The sequence below is a fragment of the Branchiostoma floridae genome, chromosome 2, assembly GCF_000003815.2.
Source record: "Branchiostoma floridae strain S238N-H82 chromosome 2, Bfl_VNyyK, whole genome shotgun sequence".
In the NCBI taxonomy this organism is placed as follows: domain Eukaryota; kingdom Metazoa; phylum Chordata; class Leptocardii; order Amphioxiformes; family Branchiostomatidae; genus Branchiostoma; species Branchiostoma floridae.
This window is the reverse complement of record NC_049980.1, coordinates 18,656,411-18,679,667: the sequence shown is the minus strand read 5'-3', so window position 1 is coordinate 18,679,667 and position 23,257 is coordinate 18,656,411. Positions and strand designations below refer to the sequence as shown.

At 42.9% G+C, this 23,257-nt stretch overlaps 3 protein-coding genes and 1 long non-coding RNA gene across 7 annotated transcripts in view; 1 reads left to right on the top strand and 3 right to left on the bottom strand.

Moving 5' to 3' along the window:
* Positions 1-1,463, bottom strand: part of LOC118407765 (NADH dehydrogenase [ubiquinone] iron-sulfur protein 4, mitochondrial-like) — a 5,453-nt gene extending 3,990 nt beyond the window's left edge. Inside the window, exons 1-2 of the mRNA XM_035808287.1 lie at positions 1,317-1,463; positions 669-762 (exon numbers count right to left, since the gene is read on the bottom strand). Of these exons, the coding sequence (XP_035664180.1) occupies positions 669-762; positions 1,317-1,381 (159 nt within the window). The 5' untranslated portion in view covers positions 1,382-1,463. The remainder of the gene's footprint in view (positions 1-668; positions 763-1,316) is intronic.
* Positions 1,380-23,257, top strand: part of LOC118407780 — a 35,415-nt gene continuing 13,537 nt past the window's right edge. For both annotated transcript variants that reach the window (XR_004830191.1, XR_004830188.1), the window contains exon 1: positions 1,380-1,447. This is a non-coding gene — a long non-coding RNA (uncharacterized LOC118407780). The remainder of the gene's footprint in view (positions 1,448-23,257) is intronic.
* On the bottom strand, positions 4,142-14,192 carry LOC118407744 (follistatin-A-like). 3 transcript variants are annotated; one of them, XM_035808271.1, is made up of 7 exons: positions 13,870-14,181; positions 13,408-13,498; positions 8,351-8,542; positions 7,734-7,955; positions 7,123-7,347; positions 5,685-5,921; positions 4,142-5,311 (listed from the first exon to the last, which is right to left on the bottom strand). In XM_035808271.1, exons 2-7 carry the CDS (start codon positions 13,490-13,492, stop codon positions 5,202-5,204), a joined length of 1,071 nt encoding a protein of 356 aa, XP_035664164.1. In that variant the 5' UTR covers positions 13,493-13,498; positions 13,870-14,181; the 3' UTR covers positions 4,142-5,201. The 3 variants fall into 3 exon arrangements, with proteins under 3 accessions (XP_035664164.1, XP_035664157.1, XP_035664171.1); XM_035808264.1 differs by having other exon boundaries at positions 8,336-8,542; positions 13,870-14,177; XM_035808278.1 differs by having other exon boundaries at positions 4,473-5,307; positions 8,336-8,542; positions 13,870-14,192.
* LOC118407736 (sodium channel protein type 4 subunit alpha B-like) overlaps positions 18,666-23,257 on the bottom strand; it is a gene marked incomplete in the record, with an annotated part of 58,292 nt that continues 53,700 nt past the window's right edge. Inside the window, 2 exon segments of the mRNA XM_035808256.1 lie at positions 18,666-21,619; positions 22,705-22,975. Of these exon segments, the coding sequence (XP_035664149.1) occupies positions 20,391-21,619; positions 22,705-22,975 (1,500 nt within the window).

Here is a 23,257-nt window from a genome sequence, read left to right as displayed (position 1 = left end):
AAAAATGTCACAGATCCATGTGATAAAAATCCATGTAATAAGGTTTTCACAATCTCCAATGGCACAATTCATTAAAGATGTATGGAACAATGCTATTTCACTGTAAAAACTTGATAAAAAATGACTACCAACTGTCCTCTATGTTGCTCTTGCTATTTTCTAGGATCAATAAATCTCAAAACACGTGAACACCTGCCGTCATAGTAGCCTGGAGTCCAGCCTTGTTCGCTTCGGTCCGCTACCCTGCAACCTTCGGGAGCAGACCAAAGTGAACAAGGCTAGACTCCAGGCTTGCAACCACCATACTGCCAGTATAATCTGTTCATTTTCTAATCGGTCCTATGTCAGGTCCATTGAATTTTTTTAGGTCCGTTTTTCCAGACCGGTCCAATAAGAAAAAAAGGTCACAACAATGTACACTGGACCAGATGCGATGTGCATGCAGTACATGTGTTCTCATGGTAAAGATGTTGTGGGCCTCATGCACACTGTACATGTGTCTCCAAGCATGCAATCAGATCTGTAAAGAGTACCACTACCAGTGTGTCTGGCGTTAGTTGAAAGGATATCAAGCATGAGCCCAATCAGAACTTTTGTAAACTCTATATACATGTCATATGATTATTATGCTACAAATGTGTTAATGCAAATCACAACATGGGACATACCACTTTTTCCTCAAAGGGGGTGATCTGAGTTTCTTCATTGGCATGTGCAGATGGACTGGTCTCTTGGGATAGATTCCTTGTACAGGCAGCAGCTCTGATAAATTTTGTTGCAAAAGATATGCAAACAGAGTGTTAATTTCGAAGTACATACGTACATGCAGATTGGCTAATTTCCATTAAGATTATTACAAACATGACTGGCGGCGGGTCGAAAAAAGGTAGTAACTCCCACGACCAATAATCTGCTTGTGTACATGTGTTGCATCTGTGTCTCAGAGTGATTTGCTCAACTGCCACACAAAAATTGAAGCTCGATACAGATAATTTGATTGAAGACCTTTGTTGCACATTTTACAGTACAAGTACAGGTCACAACAAGACTTGTTGAAAATATTCAATTAACAGATACAAAATGAAACTATTTCGCTTTAATATAGTGTAGCTACCTACATAGCTAAGTAGAAAATTTGGAAACTAATACTTAGTATTCGTTTGGAGACGCCCCCCTCCCCACTATTCGACCTAGGTCAACCACTTCGTCGCGAATTTTGCTACATTCCCAGCAACCTATGAATCTAATTTTTCTCAGAAACTTTGCAAAAGTAAGTGCACATGACATAGAAATGTGTTTAAATGCTGACATCGCACCTGTGCGGCCGTACGAAGGCGATTCCCGCTGTCCTTAGTATTCCGTTTCTCAGCAAGGAGGCCATCTTGCTAATTCTGTGACGTCACATCATGTCTCACTAAGGATTGTGGGTACTTTCGAGAGTTCACTGGTGAGTAAACAGAATTCTTATTGATAGTTTCTGGTGTATATAAACGTATAATACGAATAACTCGCTCAATTAGCAAGTCGCGAAGTATCTAAGGCAGTGTTCTCCCTGATTGGAAGCTATCTGGGACTTCCTAATAGCGGAGGGGGAAAATTCAGAGCTCAGTGACCCCCAGTTGCCAAAATGTCGTCTGATTTTGGTCCGCCAAAAATGGCACCAACGTCAGTCTTCATTCATGGCGGGAATAACTTTTGATTCAAGGTCTGATGACTTCTTTTCCAAACTATCAACCATTACAGAACATAAAGAAGGAAGTGGCCGACAGGGAATTTATACCTAAAACTGTGGATGAAAAGCCGACACATTGGTCAGTTCTTTCTTGGAGTCGGGTAACGTTAGATACTAGTGCTTTGAAGAGTCATCGCAAAAATCATCAACGCTGGACGAATGTATACGGATGTACTTGGGCTTATCTGCATAGAATCACGGTTCAGATTGACATCGTCCCCAACTGGGCTACACCGGGTGGTTTTGTGCTAGAATCACCCATGGGAGGCCATCCCGGGCCTAACTTTTGTCAGAACATGTGTTTTGAGTTCAATGTCTCCTTGTGCAAGGGGCGAAAGTAAATTCTTGCAGCATGAAAGATCTCAACATACAATAATGAAATTGACTAACACATAGACATAATTTATGCATGGTGTTGTTCATCATTGACTAACGTACACATGTCACAATTATAAAATTCCCCTTATTAATCATAAAGCGGTTTTGCAATTTTTACATAAATTATGCAAATAAGCTCCTCATTACCATATTTGGTATCTGCTTATACTCCATCTATCATAATTAACATGTGTTACATTTATTGAAGTCCAGTTATTGAAAACAATGGAATTATACAATTTCCTCATTAATTATGCAAATTAAGTCCTCATTTGCATAACATGTATATCATTATGAACATCTTTGTCTAAGGTACCCGCATGCTTAATATGATGCCAATCTGTCTATCCTTTCTGCAGTTATCCGCTTTGGAGTGTCTTGACAAAAACGCCCCTGCAGTTCCACAATTAAATGTTAGAGGGCTGAAACTTTCTCCACTTGGTCATGGCACTAAAAGCTATCTACCACCTAAATGTCAAGACCATAGCATGTCTGGAACAAGAGATACATTGAAAAAAACTGCTATGATATAATATTCTCATTAATTATGCAAATGTACTCCAATTTTGCATAATTAGTATCTTATCTTGTACAACATTGTCGAAGGCACCTACATACCAAAAATCATGAAAATTCGTTGTTCCCTTCTTGAGTTATCGTCTTCAGAAGTTTTTGACAAAAATGCCCCTGCTGTCCCAAAAGTAGACGCTAGGGGGCCCAAACTTATGTCATTTCTTCCTGAGCACAAGAGCTATCTAATACTCAAATATTGTGGCCATAGCTTGTTCAGAACACCAAGATAGCAAAACCGGAAGTTGCGCTGCTGTACCAAGGGGAGCCGCTAGGGGGCCCAAAATCTAATCATTTCCAGCTTTTATCACACACTACCAACACACCAAGTATGAAACCAATCCACCCAGCCGTTCTTGAGTTATTTTGTTTACACACACACACACACACACAAACACACACACAAACGCGGGGTAAAATATAACCTCCATTCCATTACATTTCATGGAGGTAAAATAACAACAAACAAGACCGGTACAGCACCCTAGGCTACTAGTACTCATTTATCCACAAATCCAATTCAGACGACAGGTACGCGGCATGGCCTTTTATTCAGCAAAGTTAATGAAACCAAACCTGACTCTCTTCTCCTTTCCACGGCAAACTCCTTTCTTCTGCAAACTCCCTTTCCCGGCATATAAAGAATTACCAACCTTGAAATTCGCGAACCACCCCAAAATAAAGCCGACCGCGTTCGAAGTCTGCAACGGAGGCTACTTCTGCATAACGTCAAGACAAATGAATCTTTCATAGTTACTGTTACTGTCCAGGGTTATAAAATGTAGTCCATCATGTCATTGGAACTAGCGAAATGAGGACGACTACTACTAAATGTTACCCTCCGCCAGGCCGTCCTACGGGGAACAGGGAAAGCAGAATTCGGAAAAAAATAGTTTAATTGTCTAGGGAGTTAAGTTAGTGAACACTAATGTTAATGTTGTTCCTCCGGCGAACTAGTCTGAAAGCAAAATTCCCCTGGCAAATTATTCTCCCTATTAGCCAGCGTATTCAGTGTGGTAGAAATTAACGAAATGCCCTCACTTGGGGCCAAGGTAGGTCATCTACAATACTAAATAAAACGTCGAATCTTGTACACCTACGTAAGAGATAGACCTCTTCAAAGACTAACCAAGGCAACATATGTGTGTTCAGCTTAGATCTGATTGTGTACATAGATAGTACTAGATATACAAGGTTTGTTTGGCCGTGAACATCAGGCTTGTCAAATTATTTGCTTCCATTCCCAACGTCTTTTCAACCTTGTTTACCTACGCACGACCACGGCACTGTTGTCTTGTGCCGGTTGATTTTATTTCCACTACAGTTAACCCGGAATAAAGCATCTATAGACCAGCCTAGCAGAATATTCTGGATAATATTTTTGACATCATTTCATATTCTATATTTTAAAAAAAGATAATCGATGCCTTCACTGATCCAAGTAAAACAAGACAAGACCAATAGTTTCTGCAACAATTCTTTTTAATACGACCACATACGCTACGTGATGTGCGTGGTACATGTTGACGTTGAAATAACTCGGTAGATGTACGTAGGTACTTTGATTATCACAACGTTCTTTCAAATGCACATCCAAGCTACTACAAGTCCTATAGCTGTAATCCATGTTTATATATTACTTAGTCTGTAATTTTACCATGGTCAATATTGACCGAAGGAGGCCATATATAGTCTTTAATGCATAGCCTGTTCGATCTTATAATTAACCTCCATGGAATTGCTGTAATATACTGTTTACCGATGTTCACAGATGTAATGTTGTATTGTTTTCACGAAGGCGGTGATATATATTCACGTGTTCACTTTGTATCACTGCGTTACATTTGCATGTTTTTCCATCAGTTAGCATATTGACTGGAGGCGTTAATGTGGTCTCCTACTTAAGCACATACAGTCAGTTCAGTTCATCCCCATATCAGGTGACACTATAAAGTTCCTCCAGACGACTCTGTCGCTCATGACAGACAAGAGGTCTCCGTCTTGGAGGCCAACATATACATACATCAACACATGCATCAGCCACAAAAAAACAGAGTATTCGAAATATACTGTTTCAAAGAAATAAGAAAATATACACGGACATCCGCACATAGTTCACATTTTTACAGAATCATCTCTTTAATACTTACACCACTCATATGACAAGAAACTTACTTGTCTTTATAAGGAAGATTGTGCAAATTCACAATACCTGAGCATACACTCACATTACACATAAATAGTAGAAATATACAATACAGTACTTGTAACAATATTTTCCTTTGCATTTCAATATTTAAAAAATAATAGAGAAAACTGGCCCTACATTTACCATGCACACAGTAACAAAATAAAGATAACGCTGTCGTCAACTGCGAGTAACCGCAACGCTGTTGAATGACTACATTGAGGGCAAGAAAAAATATTCATGGGAGTACTGGAATGATGGTGTGCACAGTGCATATATTAATGTCTTTTACTTGAATTTTGAAATGGAAGGACGCTACAATTCAAAGCCATTTCACCGACTTTCTTCGTCTTCCCCGTCGGTGAAACTAGCTGAAGAACTTCCCGCTTCGCCCGACATGGAGCCCTCAAAGAGATAGGTATCCGTCATCATTGGCATTCTATCTGAAAGGAAATAACCATAAATGGGATTATTCTTTGTAGACAACTTGATAAGTAATTACATGTTCCAGTGCAAAATAAATCTTTTGTCAGCACACAGATAACAGATTATGGCATTAATGTTGGTATTTGGAGACCCCGCATTATGTCATTGACGTTGATATTTGAAAACCCCGCACCCTATCCTTTTTATACTAATCCATCTGTCTGTATAGAATCCATCCTTACCCATGCTGTTCGCCGGGATAACTTATAAGTAGATTGCTCATTTATAGGCAAAACCTGCTGCTGATGTCCCTGCATACGCATTATCCTATTCCTTTGACTTAAAGCATTGCTAGAGAGTATCTTTGTCTTATCAAGCAATACATCTTACCTCCCATGCATCGCCCGATGTGCTTTGTCTCGATGATGAAGCCTGTTCTGCACGACGTCTCTCTCATGTCACACCAGTCGGCATACGTCACTCCATCCGACCCGCAGATCGGGTCTGAAGGAGATGCTTTGTGGCGTGAGCAGTCCATCCCACATGTCACGCATCGCGGGTTGTTGTTCTTGTCCACGAGACACCGTTTCCCTCTCCCGCATGCCAGCCCATCGCAGGTCATCGACCCTGATTTAGAGAAGAATCTGTTACCTAAATTGTTCGGGATTACCCTCGGCTAATGCACCACTAGACCACAATCCTGGCATAAGCTTAGTGTCAGGGGGCGTAGCACATAGTTTGGGTGGGATGCTACAATGTCAAAGATATGGTGGCATGGCAGCCTTGACCGAAGGAAAAACAAGACTGGCAATAAAAATGTATTATTGCCATGACGACGATTGAGGGTACAACAATACAGCTCAAATCAGAAATAGACTGGAACTTCCCTGTCGCACTATCCCTGACACAATATACCGTAGCCCACCTGTAACATAAACCTACAGCCAGCAGAAATGTACTATCCCCGGTACAGTACAATGGTCTGCCAGTGACCTAACCTACAGCTGAGCACTACAGAAGTATTTCCTGTCTGCCTGTGGCCTATGGCTTGAACAAGCTCTAGAAAAGAAAATGTATCATTCATACCATATAACATAACAACCAAGACAATGTGATCCATTGTGCAGAGTTTCCCTGTCTACCACTAGTTTCAAAGGACAAATTCCTCCAGGATCCAGTCTGACCTACATTCCACCATTGCATACCAGAGATACATCTGGAACAGATTGGGGGGGGGGGGGGGTATTGAATACCCAGCATACTGTGGAGTGCTAGCATTCCTGTGGAAAAATTCCTGTGCAATTCCTAGAATTTTTGCAGACTGAATGCAATATATACCACTTGACGACTCCCCTGACCGAAGGAAAAAAAACGCCGCCATGATCATTTCGATCGGGTTGATTCCCCGTAAACAAGCACGGTGACCCAGGTCATGTTCTTTATTTAGATGCCAATGACAGGCATGTACATATGTACGCCTGTTTAGCGTCTCGGCTGTCTGTCTGCCCCTTGGTGGGGATGTATGGACATCTTCAGCTTGTGTTGGTGGTCCTATTCATAACTTGTCTTGATCAAGTGAAACGTACCATGTCAGGAAAACCGCAAACCCTATAAGCTGCGCGGTGGCATGCTTGACATGTCTGGTTGAATCAAGTGTTTTACTTAACAGGCAGCGTACAAGGAATGTACAGATGCTGGGGGCGATTTGACACAGCTTTACTACTACCCGTTTTAGGGGTTGCAATATATCCGCTTACAGCTTGAGTGACCAACGGATGTTGCGCTTGTTATGAATATGAACATTCTCATAGGTTATACGGAAACTCACCTCTGCATAGCCCCTTGTAGGCAACGCCTATGGTGTGGCCGGCTAGGCAGGTTGCTTCTCGAAGGTGGCACTCACTCGGGTACGTTACGCCGTCAACTCCACACACAGCCTCCGCGAGTGACGGAGTTGCAAGGCAGTGGAACTCACAGGATACACAGTGGGGCGTTTCGTTCTGGTCCATAATACAACGGTTCCCCGGTGGACACGTCACGTCGCCGCATGAGGCTAGAAAATATTAGGTAAAATGTTGGTTAGGTCTCAGGCATTAAGATATGTATATAATTTGCGGACAGTAGGTAATAATATTTTCTCGAGTATAATCTAACTACTGGCATGAAAACCTATCCATGTTGGTATACAACGTTATGGTAAGAAATGTTTTAACTGCTTCCGGACCCGGCGGCCAGCCTTGACTGAACCCGATTGGTGGCTCTACCAAATCTACCTATTACCAAACACCGTTGACCCGCTGCTCACGTTACGTGGTCAAGGCTATTTGGTCCTCAGTTGTCATGATCAGATGACTGGTGAAAATCTCTGTATTATAAAATGTGTCCGTAATAAACTGTCAATCATGTCACAGCTATAAATGTAAGGTCTTTGTAGCTTACTTTTGCAAATGCCGTGGTAGGAGACTTGTAGGTTCGGTTGAGACAGTCTGCACTTGGCTCTCAGGAGGCTGCAGTATGTTTTGTACGTCTTGCGGTCCGTGCCGCAAACAGCTCCCCGTGTGGGTGGGTCCGAACAGTCAGGGGAGCACACACACCGGGGCTTGTTTCTTCTGTTCATCTTACAGCGCTTGTCTGGTCCGCACTGAACGTCATCACATGACTCTGTTTGATGGAGAATGAAAACGTCAGGAACGTTTAGTATACTTCACGTTAGTTTGCATAGCACGCTTTATTACCAGGCCCGTTTTCCTTTCCATGTACTACTTCCTGATTGTATATCAATTTTCTGATTGGTACTAGGTTTTTCAATGGGTGCTAATTTTTGGCTGGAGAATGTCAGAATCCCGGAAGCTACCAGAAATCTGAAAGGAAAATCTAAAAGGAATCATGTGACTCATGAGCTAGAACTGCTGACATCGGGATCCTCGAATGCGAAGACCACCATGCAGACCACCTACACTTACGTTTTGTGCTTATCTTGTATGGAATTCACCACACAGAGAATCTAAAGTGTAAGCACCAACCTGTGTAGATGCACTTACCCTCTTCAAACTCACCTCGGCAAGGCTCGCAGCCGGGCGCGCCATCACCGAACGCTCGCCATTTGAAGAGCGTTCCCAGGTCGACGTCGTCCTCCGTGTAGGCAATGCTGACTCCTCCAGATCTGCAGCACTCTTCCTTAGACACGAACGCCTTGATCAGGCCTTGGCACTTCCCGTTCTTTGACATTGTCGTCCAGCAGTGTCCAGCTGAAAGGCAAATGCAGAGGCTATTGTGATATTCAATTGTAATAGAATAAATCGATAACTTACGTTTTCGCTGAAAGATTCGCAGAGGGTTAGACACGGAGGATGCAACAAACTATCATTTGATCCACTGCTCACAAAGTCAGTCGAAACTTTGGTTACATCCAATTCGCTGTCCCGAAAATTGTAGTTTAAATATTCTTGTTCGTAGCACAGGATGGCCTTACGACGATTACGATCCTTCAATCCAGAGCACTGAATGATGGTTTAGGAGTATTTTCAAAGGAAATATCTTTTCGAGCCATCCGCGTACACATACTGACAGTGTAGCTCACTAATGACACAATGCCAATGATTAATCGGACCGCAATGCTGTTGCTTGTTAAGACGTTAGGCGCCTTTCTATTGCGTCGCTCATCAGTTTGGGGAAGCAATGGTCCGGCAAATCATGCATGATGCATAAACGTACGTAGACATGTCCACCAAAGTATTGTATTTTATACCGTGGAGTCAGGAAGTCTGTCGCCGTTTATGTTCGTAAGGAATAATTTTCTTTCTCTGATCCTTCACTGCCAGTCCGTACTTTTGGTCAGTGATGTTTTCGTGGAATAACTATTTTCAACTATTGTAGGTACATCTCTGTCGTGTTTCATGTGTTTTTAAAGAGGTTAGTGCGGACATCGTGTCTTCTGTGGTTAACAGGTGGGAAATAGTACTCTCTTCGTAGACTGTAATCTTCAAAGCCAATATCTCTCGTAATAGTATTTCTGGTGCAAAAGGGCATCTTTACATAAGTGTTGCTGTTTAGAATAGACCCTGCCTATTGTCTTATGTTATTGTTGAGTTCCATACAGGACTGTTGTCCTGTGGAAATGTTACCATTGCAAGTTCCTTACATGACTGTGGACAACAGTGTTTTACAGTGATAATGTTGATTTGCATACCGGTACTGTTGTAGTATTAATGTTAAGTTGCACACAGGACTGTTGTACAGTGAAAATGTTAAGTGGAAGACCGTGAGGACTGTTGACAACAGTGTTGTACAGTGATAATGTTAATTTGCATACCAGGACTGTTGTGTAGTATTAATGTTAAGTTGCATACAGGCCTGTTGTATAGTGTTAATGTTAAGTTGCATACATGACAGTTGTACAGTGAAAATGTAAAATTTCATACTTGGTTAATTGTTTTACAGTGATAATGTTAAGTTGCATACATGACCGGTATCCTGTGATAATGTTACCATTCTTGATACACTGCTGTACTGTGGTAATGTTAAATTGCATGTAGGACTGTTGTACAGTGTTGATATTAAGTACCATATAGGACTGGTGTACCGTGTTAATTTAAGTACAATAAAACACCATTTACCAAAGATCCGTCTGGTCACGTTGCCGTAGAAATGGAATACGTCATTAACTTTATGCAATGAATGTCCTATAAGTGCTTGATTCATTCCCCTTGCGAAAGAGTGGTATCGTACAGTGCAAAAATCGGGTAAGGTCAATTCTTCGCATGCCCAATGCAGATGCCCTTCGCAAAGAGTCTTCTTGATGGTTATTAATTCTTCTAACACAGGCGAACTTTTAAGCTGCCTTGTAGTTATCCCCGTATTTATGAAGTAGCCGCTCCTTGGGGTGGTAGTTGATGAAGGTTACACTTCCGAGTCATTATCATTTTCCTTAAGCTCAACATTGAGAGCTACCAGAGAGGTCTTAAGAATGACGTCGCAAGGATTACCAAAAGATAGAAACGTTGTGCTTGCGTTCATTTTCAAGGTTTTTTTTCATGCACTCCAGTACTCAGTAAGGTATGCCTTGAATTTCCCTCGTATTGTGTGTTCATCACAATGTATCATATTCCGGTATCGGCGTTCAAACATTATCGCACATATCAGTACTAGTTTCCTGTACCTCTTGACAATTTCCTCTCACAGACCGACCGGGTGGTTCCCTGTAATACATTCCAACTTGATCTCACCGACTTGTCCGTTCTGATAAGCTGTACTGTGTGGGGAGGGGATTTCAGACATCTTTATATGCCGGGTCATGTGTGCATGGCCAGACATCGTTAGTTAGCCGAGACGGTCCCATTTGAATTCCATTTTCGGGGCCAAGTTGATGTATATACATCTAGAACACCCGCCAAGCTTTAAGGTATACCAGCCCCGATTCAAGGTCTACAGACAGCAATGACCACATGTAAAATAAACGGCGTGGTCAATACCACGGCGCCTCCAGTCCGCGCCCCGCCTACGGCAATGATTAAGATAAGTGGTGTCTGCTAATGATCGATAAAGGCTTCGTTATTGCCGACAGAAAGAGCTATGATAAAGAGGTCGGGGGTTTCTTGATGAGCTCCCTCTTAAAAGTTAACTCGTAAATGTCGAACTTGTACGCCCGTCACGTTTTCCCTTCAGTATAGTGCACGCACGGTTTATCATACAGTCAGGTGCATCGGACTGGCACAGTCGTGACAGTAGCGGCATTTACTTGGGTGGGACAGCTGTCAGTAGCCTGGCATCCAGACTGTTTTTAGGGCCTACACAGTTCCCCTCCTCGGCTCTTGACCCAACGTACCCCCGATATGTTTTTTTTATCTTTAACGTCCCTGATGAAGATTTAGTTCTTGGGTCTTCTTTAAGGGGATGAAGCAAAATGTCCTCGGTGGCATGTCGGCGTTGGAGCCGAGGAAGTGACAGGTCTGTGAAGTCTGTGAAGGCACTGAAAACAATCAGAAATCTCGGCCAGAATCTAGACCTCTCTTGGAGTAAAAAGAAAAGAGATTGCATTGGCCCTGGACAGGCAAGTCTGTTGCTCATGCGATAGAATGCCTCGCCTTTTTACCTGTTCGGGTAGTACTACTGAGTGTTATGGATGGTTTTTCAAAGGTGCCCGTTGCTTAACATGTCTGTAACTGTAGATATATGAAATAATGTATTGGTGATAGCAATCAGTTTCAAAGTGTGTACATCCTTCTAGGACTACTGGGCACCAGATGAAAATGCAGAAGTTTGATCTATGTTTGTCAGGGTATTAGTGGTGCCGCGCCCTTCCTCACGCCTAGATTGACCCGTAATCCATGTCTGGTCAATATACTATCGAGGGAAATGCTAGGTGTTTGCCATCTGAGGCGTGAAAGTAATTCTTTTTGTCCACGCCGAGTGCATACTGATGACATGTTCACATGTAGACAGAAGATACGAAGCACTAGGGCAACGAATCCTTGGCCTCCTTCTGTAGCCACCCTTGTCGGCAGCGAGTAATTGGTCAGTGCGACAAAGGGGTTCGGGTTACCCCGGTTGTGTGAGGTCTCGGGCCAATCCTTGGCAAACTTTTGTGGCATGAGGCATGGGAGATGTCTAGACTTAACAGAAATGTTAGCTTAACACAGTGACCCACAGCACGTGTCCTTTGTGTGCTTTGCATGCTTCCTGACTGGGAGTTAACCAAGTGATCTCAAGTATTCCCGCTTCCTATGTAGCTGTGGTGGGCAAGGCCGTGGGAACACTGTTTGGACATCTTTGCCAACAGACTATCCCATATCAAAGGGTGCGGATGTCCAGGACACACAAATATAGCATTTTCCAACAAGCACCGCTCAGGGCTGACAGGTTTAGACAACACCAGTACCCACTTCAAAGGAGCAAAGCTACAGTGCCCTGCATGTCACGGAGGCCTAAACTATGACTCGCGTGTTGTTTGTAACAAACTTGGGCGCCCTTGGTTTTAACGTTGCAGTTCATAGTTGTTGCCGGAGACCACGTTGGTTTTGGTTACAGTTGCTCTGTTGGCTTCTTTGTAGATGTTGTGCCGTGCGAGCATAGCGACGTGTGAATGAGTATTCAGCCTGTCACGGCATGGGTCATGGCAAGGTCTGTAGATACTATGTCTAGAATTCTAAAAAAGCAAGCCGTGGGGTGGAAGAAAGCACGTTACGGTATCTCTGACGCCGTGACTGGACGGGTATTACGTAGGCTTGTCAAGAAACGTGCCAAAGGCCACAGAAAAGACGTGCCGAAAAAAACAAGCACGGGTGTCGTCATGTATCTTAATTGGAAAGTACATTTTCCCCACAGTTTTGATATACAGATTGAATTCGTAGAATCGCTGAGAAATTCGTGTGAAGACTGACGTCACATCTCGCGGCGAGTCCTAGTCTGACATAACAAAACACCACTGACTTGAAAAGCGAGCCGACAAAGACCCGTAGCAAATCGCTTTCCGACATGCGCCTGTTCGTATTGAACGAGTTACATCCGGCGTCAACATACGATACATTTTCCACCAGGGCGATTTTGCGAATAATGAGGAACATGGACAGTCTTAATCATCGCTCTCTTAATATGCGCCGCCATAGACCCCACCCTTCATTATCGAATATGAATTATACAGAGGGGGTGCGACGACATGTCTGGTACCCATCTGGTTCCACGGTGTTATCCATCAGAAGCCAGATAAGTAACGAGGGGCTCATGACCTCACGAGACTCCGCAAAGCCAACACGTTACGTGGGGAGCGCGGACAGTGTCCAAACGCGAGGACGTAAACGCCAAAGAAAATTTGGAATGTAAACGGTTAACCAACACACGGATTGTTTGCCTTGTCTTCATAGTTTTCACTGTCAGTTGTTCTTCGCCATTACTTATGTGTGGCAACCGCCGGAGGCAACTCATGTTTGACTCCCTAAGTCATGCCACGATATTAAGTGTACTTAATACTGGTGTCCAGACTTTCGTTGACAAGGCTTGAGAACTAGGGTGTCTCATAAAATTCGACAGTGTAGTGTTTTTTGCTTGGTTAGTGAAATATTACTGATTGACCTGGAGTCTCAGTCAAATCACAGAGAGAGAAAATGCACGCACGTACCTTGAACCCACGGTTCTCGCGTGGCTAATAACACCAAGCTGAAGATCAGAACACGCAAAGGTCCGGATGTCCAGCTGCTCTCCATCGTCTCCTGTTCAGGCAGCAACAAAGTCAAACTTCAATAGCAGTTTCGTCCTTTCCTCAATACCAAATGGATATTTACATGCCATCCGGGAGCGTATACAACCCTTTATCTGGTGAGACGTCGTGTCAAACTGACAAATCCTCATGTCAACTAGTGATTAGACTTCATTTAACGAGAGAGACATAGACATTGTCATGGGCTCTGACTTCAAAACTCTCCAGCAACCTGTCAGCGTAGTTCACCAGCCAGCGTGTCCGACAGGCCAGCAGGTGCCCCCGCCCGACCAACGTGTGGAGCGCTCGGCCCAACAACGAATACGTTGATCTTTAAAAAAACGAACATCTCAGAAAGAAAATTAAAAATAAAGATAGACGTACCTGTAGACTTCCGAAAGCCGTCTCACAAGAAATGTCCTGCTCTGCTTTAACAGTCTCAACACGTTGTATGTGAGAGCTCTGCTATACTATAGGTGATTCCCCGTGTTTCCTCACAACTTGCTTCGGGCACGGGTATCGTAGACCGTCTTGAAAATGGAAGCACTCGCTGTTCAACTCGCTTATATAGGTTGACGACACACACGGGTACCAATCCAAACACGTGGCTGGGGTCCACAGTGATTTCTAAATAATCGCAAAGTTGTAATGATATAATTAGCTCTCCTGCGCCAATTGGGTGATTATGGGCTCGGTGATGAATACTGTCGGGGCGCCGACGCGGTCTGTGATTTGACGCAGGCCTGATGACATCACGGCATACGTGCGCGGAGCTGGGTCGCACCGGTTCAAAGCTTCACGCCGAGGAGTTTACAGAAGGGTCGCCAAAACATCAATCACAAGCTGTGTACTTACACCAAGTGGTGGTTTCCGAGTATCAGCAGAGGTTACGCTGCGCCTACTACAGGTTACTGTAGAACAGATGGTGTTGTTCTTTGGTGCCGGGACTTAAGAAAAGTAAACAAACTCGGCACAAAAAATAGACAAGTGTCCAAGTGTAAGTGCTACAAATCCGTGCATGTAGGAAAACAAGCCAAGGTCGTACATATCTTGCTTTTTCTACGAACTGTCGCGGTTTGTGGACTTTCTGAGAAGAACTCGAAAGTATGACTATACAGTAGTTGTAGGATGTTGCTAGGTTTGACATTTAAAGGAAAAAAATAAGAAGGGGTGTATACCGACAACAAGCCATAAGTCACACATATAGTCACAAGACAGGAAACGTGTTATTTGTCAGATTATGTGTGACATTTGTATGGTGTACTTTGAGACAACTTTTACGGTAAATTGAGGTCAGAGGAAACATACATAAATGGATGCACTTACGGCATGGTACATGTACAAAGCTATTGATATTTCTGGTAGGCACCATGCGGTACGTTCGGGTGGACGTCATATGGCGGATGGCAGGAGTCGCATTTCACATATGAAATAGGCGACATGTCCAAGAACTGTACACCGGTTGTGGACAGAGGATCATGTTTGCGGCGATTACGTCAAACTGTAACGAATAATTCCTATTTTTAGCCTAAGGCCTCTCTTTTTTTAGAAACAGCATACCGTTGCCTTTGTACACGCTTGCTTCCATTGAAATTATAGTACATTGAATCCATCGTAACGAATTGACTGGAGTATATATAATTGTTGTTTAAACAGTTTGGATTTCAGAGAAATTGTTAGGACTAAAGTTACCCGTAACTTTTTTAATACGGTGATTTGAATGTCTGCAGCTAGTCGCCACACACCTTGGAAGTCCGCCACTTCTATAAAGTTCTGACGTACAATCAATAAAACGTATCGACCGACGTGGGGCTTGTCCGGGCGAGCTGCCAATCACCCAGACCATGGCGTGGCGGGAACCAGCCGTGGTCATGGAATAATTAGTTTGACGGAAAAGAAAGATCCTGATGATCTCATTTTCCTATTCACTTTTATTCTTTTATTCTAGTTTCTCGCTCAGACGCTACTGTCCGGTCCAGTAGCGCACAATGAGGGTTGATAGTCACCGAGGAGAATCTTGTTTCCTGTTGAAGAGGAGCATAATGCAACAGCACTTGTTAAGGATGCATGTTAAGTCTCCGGATGTGTGGGTGGCTTTCTAAGTAACAGAAATGGACAATGGGCGGTCGACCTGCGAACAACGTATCGATGCATAACTTGATACAGTCTGTTTGCCTTTCTAGTAAGATACATTATTTAGATCCCTCTGGAATAAAAATTTAAAAAACTAAACCTACAATGTCAATGACCTTGCTTTTACGTATTACGTTTTGTCTGCTGAGAGCACCTCTCGACGACGGGTTGGCAAGCCGCCGAGACAGTCGGACGATGTGGAGGAATTCGATGTTCTAAATGGTTAAATTCCAGAGCAAGACGAGAACAAATTGGTAGTAGGAACAAGCCCCCTGTGTCTGTGTGGTCACCTAAAAGAGCAATGACTTCACGGAAAGTTTTCTTAGCAATCTCTCAAACAAGCCAGAGGAATGCGTCAGCATTGAGTAGATGCCGACATGGCCACGTTTTAGTCTCTACTCCAGACTCCTTGGGCTTCTTTGAAGAATTGGACAAAAAGTCTACTAAATGAAGGGAATGATGTACAAGAGGCCGACCATAGAGTTACATTATGGCAACTTTCTTTGAAGCAATCCAAGGAGCTTCCACGTTTATGGCAGCTGTAAATATGAAATATCAGGATTACCCTTGCAAATTCTTCTATTTCAGCCAAGACAATTGTGTTTCCCATGATTTGTGTTTAAGCTTTCGTGTTACGCCGAAATGAGCTTTTGTGGCAAACATTGCAGATACAGAAGTGGATATCCGTAATGTAAAGTGTTATGATATGAGTTATACAATAGAAGGACTGTCTTTGACTTTATTTAAATTACTACATGACAATACTGTCTGTTATGGATGTTCTAGTCTCAGACACCTTGGCCTGGGTTGCTCGGAACTCGGAAGCTAATTCTAGAATGGCCAATGAGGCTGGATAATGTGCCCGAAGAGTCATTCGGTCATGGATTTCTAAGCAGCAACCTGGGTATATTCTAACAATTTCTTTTTTCCCCGGCAACCCGAGGGGTCTATATCTAGTAAAGACATGTTTCGATCACACTCGAAAGTAGTGGCTATCTACTCCGGGCTTGGGCTATAGAAAACGTGACCTGCCCATGCTTAGCCCTGAAGAGCACCCGAATTACTTGTATATGTACCCCTCATCGCCTTAACGTGCCTGTTTGGGAAATACCCGCGTCCATTTTAGCCCATTCTAAAGGTCACCAGACCTTACGGCGCTCTTGTTTACTGCGCTTGATATTCAATTGTACATTAGCAGTCTCGTGGTAGGTCTTTTTATTCCCCAAATGGGTCTTCTTCCTTCCGCACACCTTCCCAAGTATCAACGGGCGGCAGAATTATAGCATGGACATAATGTTGCATATTTATTTGTATCACGATGTCCTTGGAATGATAACGTTGAGTGACATTTGATGGCCGTTTCCCAGTAAAAGACATGATAACTTACACCATCCTTTTTTTCTGTAAATAATAGGTACGTATATACGTCTGTCAGAGTAGCTATGTGTTGTGAAGGTAACTATGTATTATTCACATACGCATATATAATGTCTGTACATATAGTTATGTTATACAATGTGACTGTTGTATCATTGATGTAGTGTAAATGATGATCTGGAACAAAAACTGCAACAAAAGCAACAATCATGATATGGTATACAACACTTATAGTCATGTATGTCGTACCGATATTCAAGTTTCTAAAGTTACGGACTAATTTGTCCAGGCGAGATATAGCTGGCACTGAACCGCCCCTGCCACTGGCGCCACCATTCCAACCACAGACAGCTTCATAAAACCTGCTCATTCCGCTTGAAGTATGTTACTCTCTCGGACTGCTACATTCTAATCAGCTGTATGTCTAGACATGTCCATTAATCATACAATATATATTTTCTGGCTAAGGTCCCCACTGACGTACCATCCATCAGATATTATATATTCTGTGCCCATTGAGTGGAGCTGCTAAGCGATTTTCCGCCTTCTTGTCTCCGGTGGTAATAAAAGTAGGCTTAATTTATTTCCTTGACGCAGTTCTTTCTTTCTTTCTTTCTTTCTTTCTTTCTTTCTTTCTTTCTTTCTTTCTTTCTTTCTTTCTTTCTTTCTTTCTTTCTTTCTTTCTTTCTTTCTTTCTTTCTTTCTTTCTTTCTTTCTTTCTTTCTTTCTTTCTTTCTTTCTTTCTTTCTTTCTTTCTTTCTTTCTTTCTTTCTTTCTTTATTTCTACACACAAATCAAGGTTTAAAGTAAGATAAGTAAGCCACATGTGCAATATAGGTATACTTTGTGATAGATAAAGTTTATGTGTATATCCCTAGCGGGAAGAAAAGATCTTGTCTACGATCTAACACTTTACAACGTCTAACGATAGTAACCTCAGCTATTCATGTCCCCTAGCCTAAGTTGCAGACCCAGCCGAAAGGTTTTTTTTCAGATTAGCTGCCGGGTTCTGGTCGCTTGCCGAAATCTGATGACCATTGGGGAGTCTGCTACAGAGGCTAAACCGTGCGCCCTTTCTATATAAGTTAATTCCCCATCCACGCCCACAGACATGTATATAATCATTATATGACCTTTGAGTTCTAGTGGCTTGTCAACGAGATTTTTACCATACTCTGTGCGGATAACTCCCGTTGTTCCCAGGAGGGTGTAATTACAGCTCCTCGGGCCGGCTATGGTGCCTGAGACCATGTTTGTTCATACATGTGGCTCTGTTGGCATCTTGCCATCCCCTAAAGTTACTGATTCCCGACACCTTTCTTTCTTTTATCGATTAGTGAAACAAGTAGGGGTTTTCATATTTCACGTTCCACTTATTTTGACATCGACTATGCTTTAGTCTTCTCAGGCTGACGTAAGATCCAGAAGATCCGTCAATTTGTACTTTGACAGGAAAAGTCTTTTCTATAGTGACAGGTTTTCGATTTTTTTATCAGGCCGCTCAAATAGCAAGTTGATAAGAGACGGCGACGCCATAGACTATCTGCAACGTTTTTATCTAATGCATTTTTTGGACATTGTCTTTAAAACATGCGCGCCAAGGCCTGCAAATGAAATGCTTGAAACCTGTCTAACTTTTTGAATTTAGAAAATGAGGACTGGACAGGAAAGACATTCGTAAATCTTTATTCGTTTCAAGACTTTGCTTTCTGTATATGTTATTGCTCAAGACGTAGCAAGGAGATATGTCAATCTTGTGAGATGGTTATAGGTATGCTGGTATTATATAGTACAAATTGTACCGATGCACACATTGTACAGACATACATGGAAACTGTATGAAACAACTGCATACTTCAGACAGTGTTCTGATAACAAGCCCTATTCTGTAACATGTGAATTCATTTGAATCTTGGCAAGTGCATCCATATAAGTTTACTTGATGGGATTTTCAAATCCAACCACTAACAGGTTATAGTGATAGTCCAGACCCGATGGCATATACCATCACACTGTGCCTCCGAAAATTCCCAAGACAAATTGAAAATTCTCGAATGGGACAGGAAGTACACGTAACCTTGTAACCAATTAAGGGCCGTGTCCAACTTGGACTATGGACAGTCTTTCCGAAGCAACACGATGAAAAAACTGAAGAAAATACCGTCTGAGTTAAGAAAACAAGTTGCCCAATACAATAAATGCCATGTTTTCGATTTTCTGTGTAATCGCCACTGCAAAACTTTAATGGTATGGCCCAGGTGTAATTTACCTTGATCTACGCCATTTGCAGTGAGTTTGTCAATCAATAGGTGTATTACAGTATATCATTTTGAAGACACGAAACAAATCTTTTCAATATGATACAACCCGTAACAAAGAGAAAAAAACTGCCCATAGTCCCAAAACAGTGCACTTGCATGCCGAACCGACAGAAAGGACCAAATATGTACAATTGTTACAAATATGTATAAAAATAGCTTGTCCAATAACCTTCAATAATACTATGTACAGCTCGTGTTGAGAGGGAATAGCTTTCTACATGCCCACTCCTGCGCACCTTCCACAGTTCAAACTCAGTCTCATCTCAAAACCAAGGACAATATCACGCGAGGAGCTATATATAGTCAGGTTGTAGACCCCTTTCTTTCTTTTTGTCATGAAATTTCATCAACAATTGATGGCACATCAGAAATACGAATCACTGAAGCGGTCTGTACACACAGGTATTGGTGTAATAAGATGTCTTCGAACACTTTGCAAAACCATGCCACCGATCCTTCGTATACCTAAGATAGGCGGCACTTCTGGCCGGTAATCAGACATACCTGATATCTTTCACTATCCATTTTTGTTTGTCATGAAAAGTGCCGTCCATGTAGAAAGTGACTACAGCTGTGTCATTTGGAGGTTGGCAACAGAAAGTGTATAAGGAACACCGCGTTTGTCTGCATGGTACTCCTTTGGCAACGGTGCGGAGTCACATGACTTTGTATGTCAAGTCTCACAATATACATATGCAAACGTATACAAATACAGTTTGTAGCTACTTTTTCATATATTACAATATCTCATCCATATACATTTGCATGGCAAGCAGGTAATGTGTTGTCAAATACGTGCTCCAGTTTGTTCAACCATACATGCTTAAATTTAATACCATACATCAAACTCATCTTTATGTACTCTGGTTTTATTCGTGGCCATTTGGTAAATTATGGCTTCCAGTCCCTTTCGGATATGGCTTGATAATCAGTATCTTTGTCTGATAAGACAGTCCTCTCGAATGAAGTATAGGGCGTCGTCGTTTTTTTCTTCTTTTTTGCCTTCTTTCTTCTTTATTCCTGGCTTTTGCCAGTGTCAACTGAGTTGCTTGTGGTCTGTCATTCCACCCATGGTCACGTGGTTGGGTCTGGTTGGCCCAAGCTGTGTGTGCTCAACTTCCGCTCCACACTGTCATTGTCTGGAGCATGCTGGTCTGACTGAGAGGCAAAAGAAGTTCTTTTAGCTGTCTTCTGGTCCAAGGCCCAACGCTGTCTGACACCGAGAAACGGAGATTTGGTGTTCACAGTGTCACGTGATGGTGTCAGGGGCAGTTTTGCAGGGGACTGATCGGCGGTGTTGAGGCTGCTGTTACTGTTGCGCAGACGCCACATCTGAGATGCACCTCGAATGGACTTTCGAAGGACCCATTGTCTGTACGCTCTTTGGATGACTCGGGCAGCTCTGTCTTCCTGCTTTTTCATGAAGGTCGTGGTTCTGGCTTCATGGCGCGTGAGCTGCGGGAACGCTTCTTGGAACTTCCTTTGCATCTGTGCCTTGAGTTCCGAAAACTCCTCGCTGTCTTCCACCTCTCCTAGAACACGCCGCGTTAGGGATTCCAGCACATCGATACAGTGTATCCTGTCTCCCGCGCGTACTGGAAGATTTAGCGAAGCAATCTTTATGGTGTTCGGTTTTGGAATTCGTAACGGCTCGTCTAGATTGTCGCAGAAGTCCGACAGTTGATGGTAGTAGATAAACTGTGTGGCATAAGGATCGTATCTTTCCCACACAGAGTAAAACATCTCAAAGTCATCCTCTGTGATCCCGTCTTCCTCCTGCTGGTGAGCCTGGTTAAAGTTCTCCAGGATCACCGCTATGTACATGTTGATCACAATAAGAAAACTCAGGATGATGTATGACACGAAATACGCTACTGCTAACCACGCTACGCTACAATTTCCTTTCCAGTATCCATTCGGAAAGTTCGGATCACAGTCTGGAGGATTTTCGTTCATGAGAGGTTCCAGCACGTCGTTCCACCCCGCTGAAGTAGTCAGCCGGAACAGAAGGATCAAACTCCTTCCGAAAGTTTCAAAGTTGACCATGTCGTTGAGGGCCCCTTCCTTCTTCACGTATGCAAATGACGTCATTCCAAAGACGGCAAATATGAACATCACGAGGAACAGGAGGAGTCCGATGTTGAAGAGGGCCGGAAGTGACGTCATCAGTGCGAAGAGCAACTTCCTGATCCCTTTGGCTGCCCTGACCAGACGTAAGACTCGCCCTATTCTGAAGACTCGCACCACCCTCAGGAGGGTTGGTGTGATGAATACGTTCTGCAGCAAGTCATCCAATATTAGACCTGCAGAAGAAACAAGAAACAATAAGTAAGAACGTTTTTGTTTCTATTCCTGACCCACTTAGGAAGGGACAGCTACGCCGTATTAATTGCCTGCCTCCATGTGAAATTGCCTGCGATGATGGTGCATTAATTTTCCGGCTGACAAGTGTCGCCACGAAGGTGGCGTCAAACCCTTTGGCCGCCGATTGATCTGTCTCAAGTGTGATATTGGTCATTTTTCGGCAGACGATGCGGCGTTGTGAGGGGAAAATGAAAATTAGCCTCGGAATTGAAAAATTAAAACGACTACCTCTTTAGAGGTTTGATAATGAAATGGGCCCCAAGCCGACAGCGATGTAGCCGTCTGGACTGGCTCCGGTACTTCTGTGGTGTCCCAGTCGGCTCTTTCGGCAATTTCTGGGAAACTGTCGATCGCTTATACTCAAGGCGACTATTTATCAAACCACTACATGTATCCATAATTCCTTGTCAGATACGGATGTACAGGAAACTGTTCCAATAACCACGGCAATGTCTGGTAGGCATGAAATTGTTTCTTGCGGACACCATGAAAGTAGCTAAGTAAAATTTGTGCGATAGTCCTATAACATTGGGAATTTTTTAGAACAAAAGTCGATTTCTTAGTTAGTTAAGGCTATTTGTCAACCCCTATTCATAATTCCTTGTCAGAAGTAGATATACCACGAGGAAATAGTATCGCGCTAGCCATTGCAAGTGCTTGATGTGCTTGGAAATGTTACTTCATAGCAGACTCATCAATACATTTCATTGGATGATTTAGGCTGTAGGTTGCTACATGGTTTTAAGAACCCTGTATCTCAAGCAACTAAACATTTATTTGGGGTGTGATTCAAGTAAGCTCATTAATCAGTGGCCCTCACACTCCCTTATAGGAAATAAGGATGGCAATTTGCAGGTATGATCGGTTAGATCGTGGAGTGGACATTAATATTTTTTACAGAAAACTTGGATTGCTAATTCTTTAACAAAGACGTGCTGGTCAGTATTGAATCCAACATTTCAACAGTGTGTTAGAATCCATAGTTAGCCCTACTACCATACAGAAATCTGACAGCCTGACTTACCCAGGATAGACAAAAGGACCACGATGAAGTCGAAGACGTTCCAGGCAACCCTGAAGTAGTGCCATCGGTAGGCGATGATCTTCAGCACGGCCTCCACGGTGAAGATGGAGGTGAAGACGATGTTGACGAGTGCCAGGACGTACGTGACCGTGTCGCTTTGCTTGTAGTGCTCCACGGCCATGGCCACCATGTTCAACATGATCAGTATGACGATACCAATCTCAAAGCCTTTACTCGACACGAAATCGAACAATGCCGCCTGGCATTTGTTCTGTAATGATAAAGGAATATTGCATCTGTTAGTCAAAGTCCTCCCGACACCATAAGATAAATAGGGTGGCCTCTATCCCAGTTTCTACAACCTTTGCTTACGTATGGACATTTGTTTCTTTATCTATTTGTACCCGAGGATACCCTTAATGCTTAAATTGGGTGATACAAAATGTTAAAGAAATTTAGTAGACGAACGACCTGTCCGAAATATCTATCTATCTACATCTCTCTGTCTGTCTGTCTGTCTGTCTCTCTCAGGCCATACCTGTCTCTGTATCAA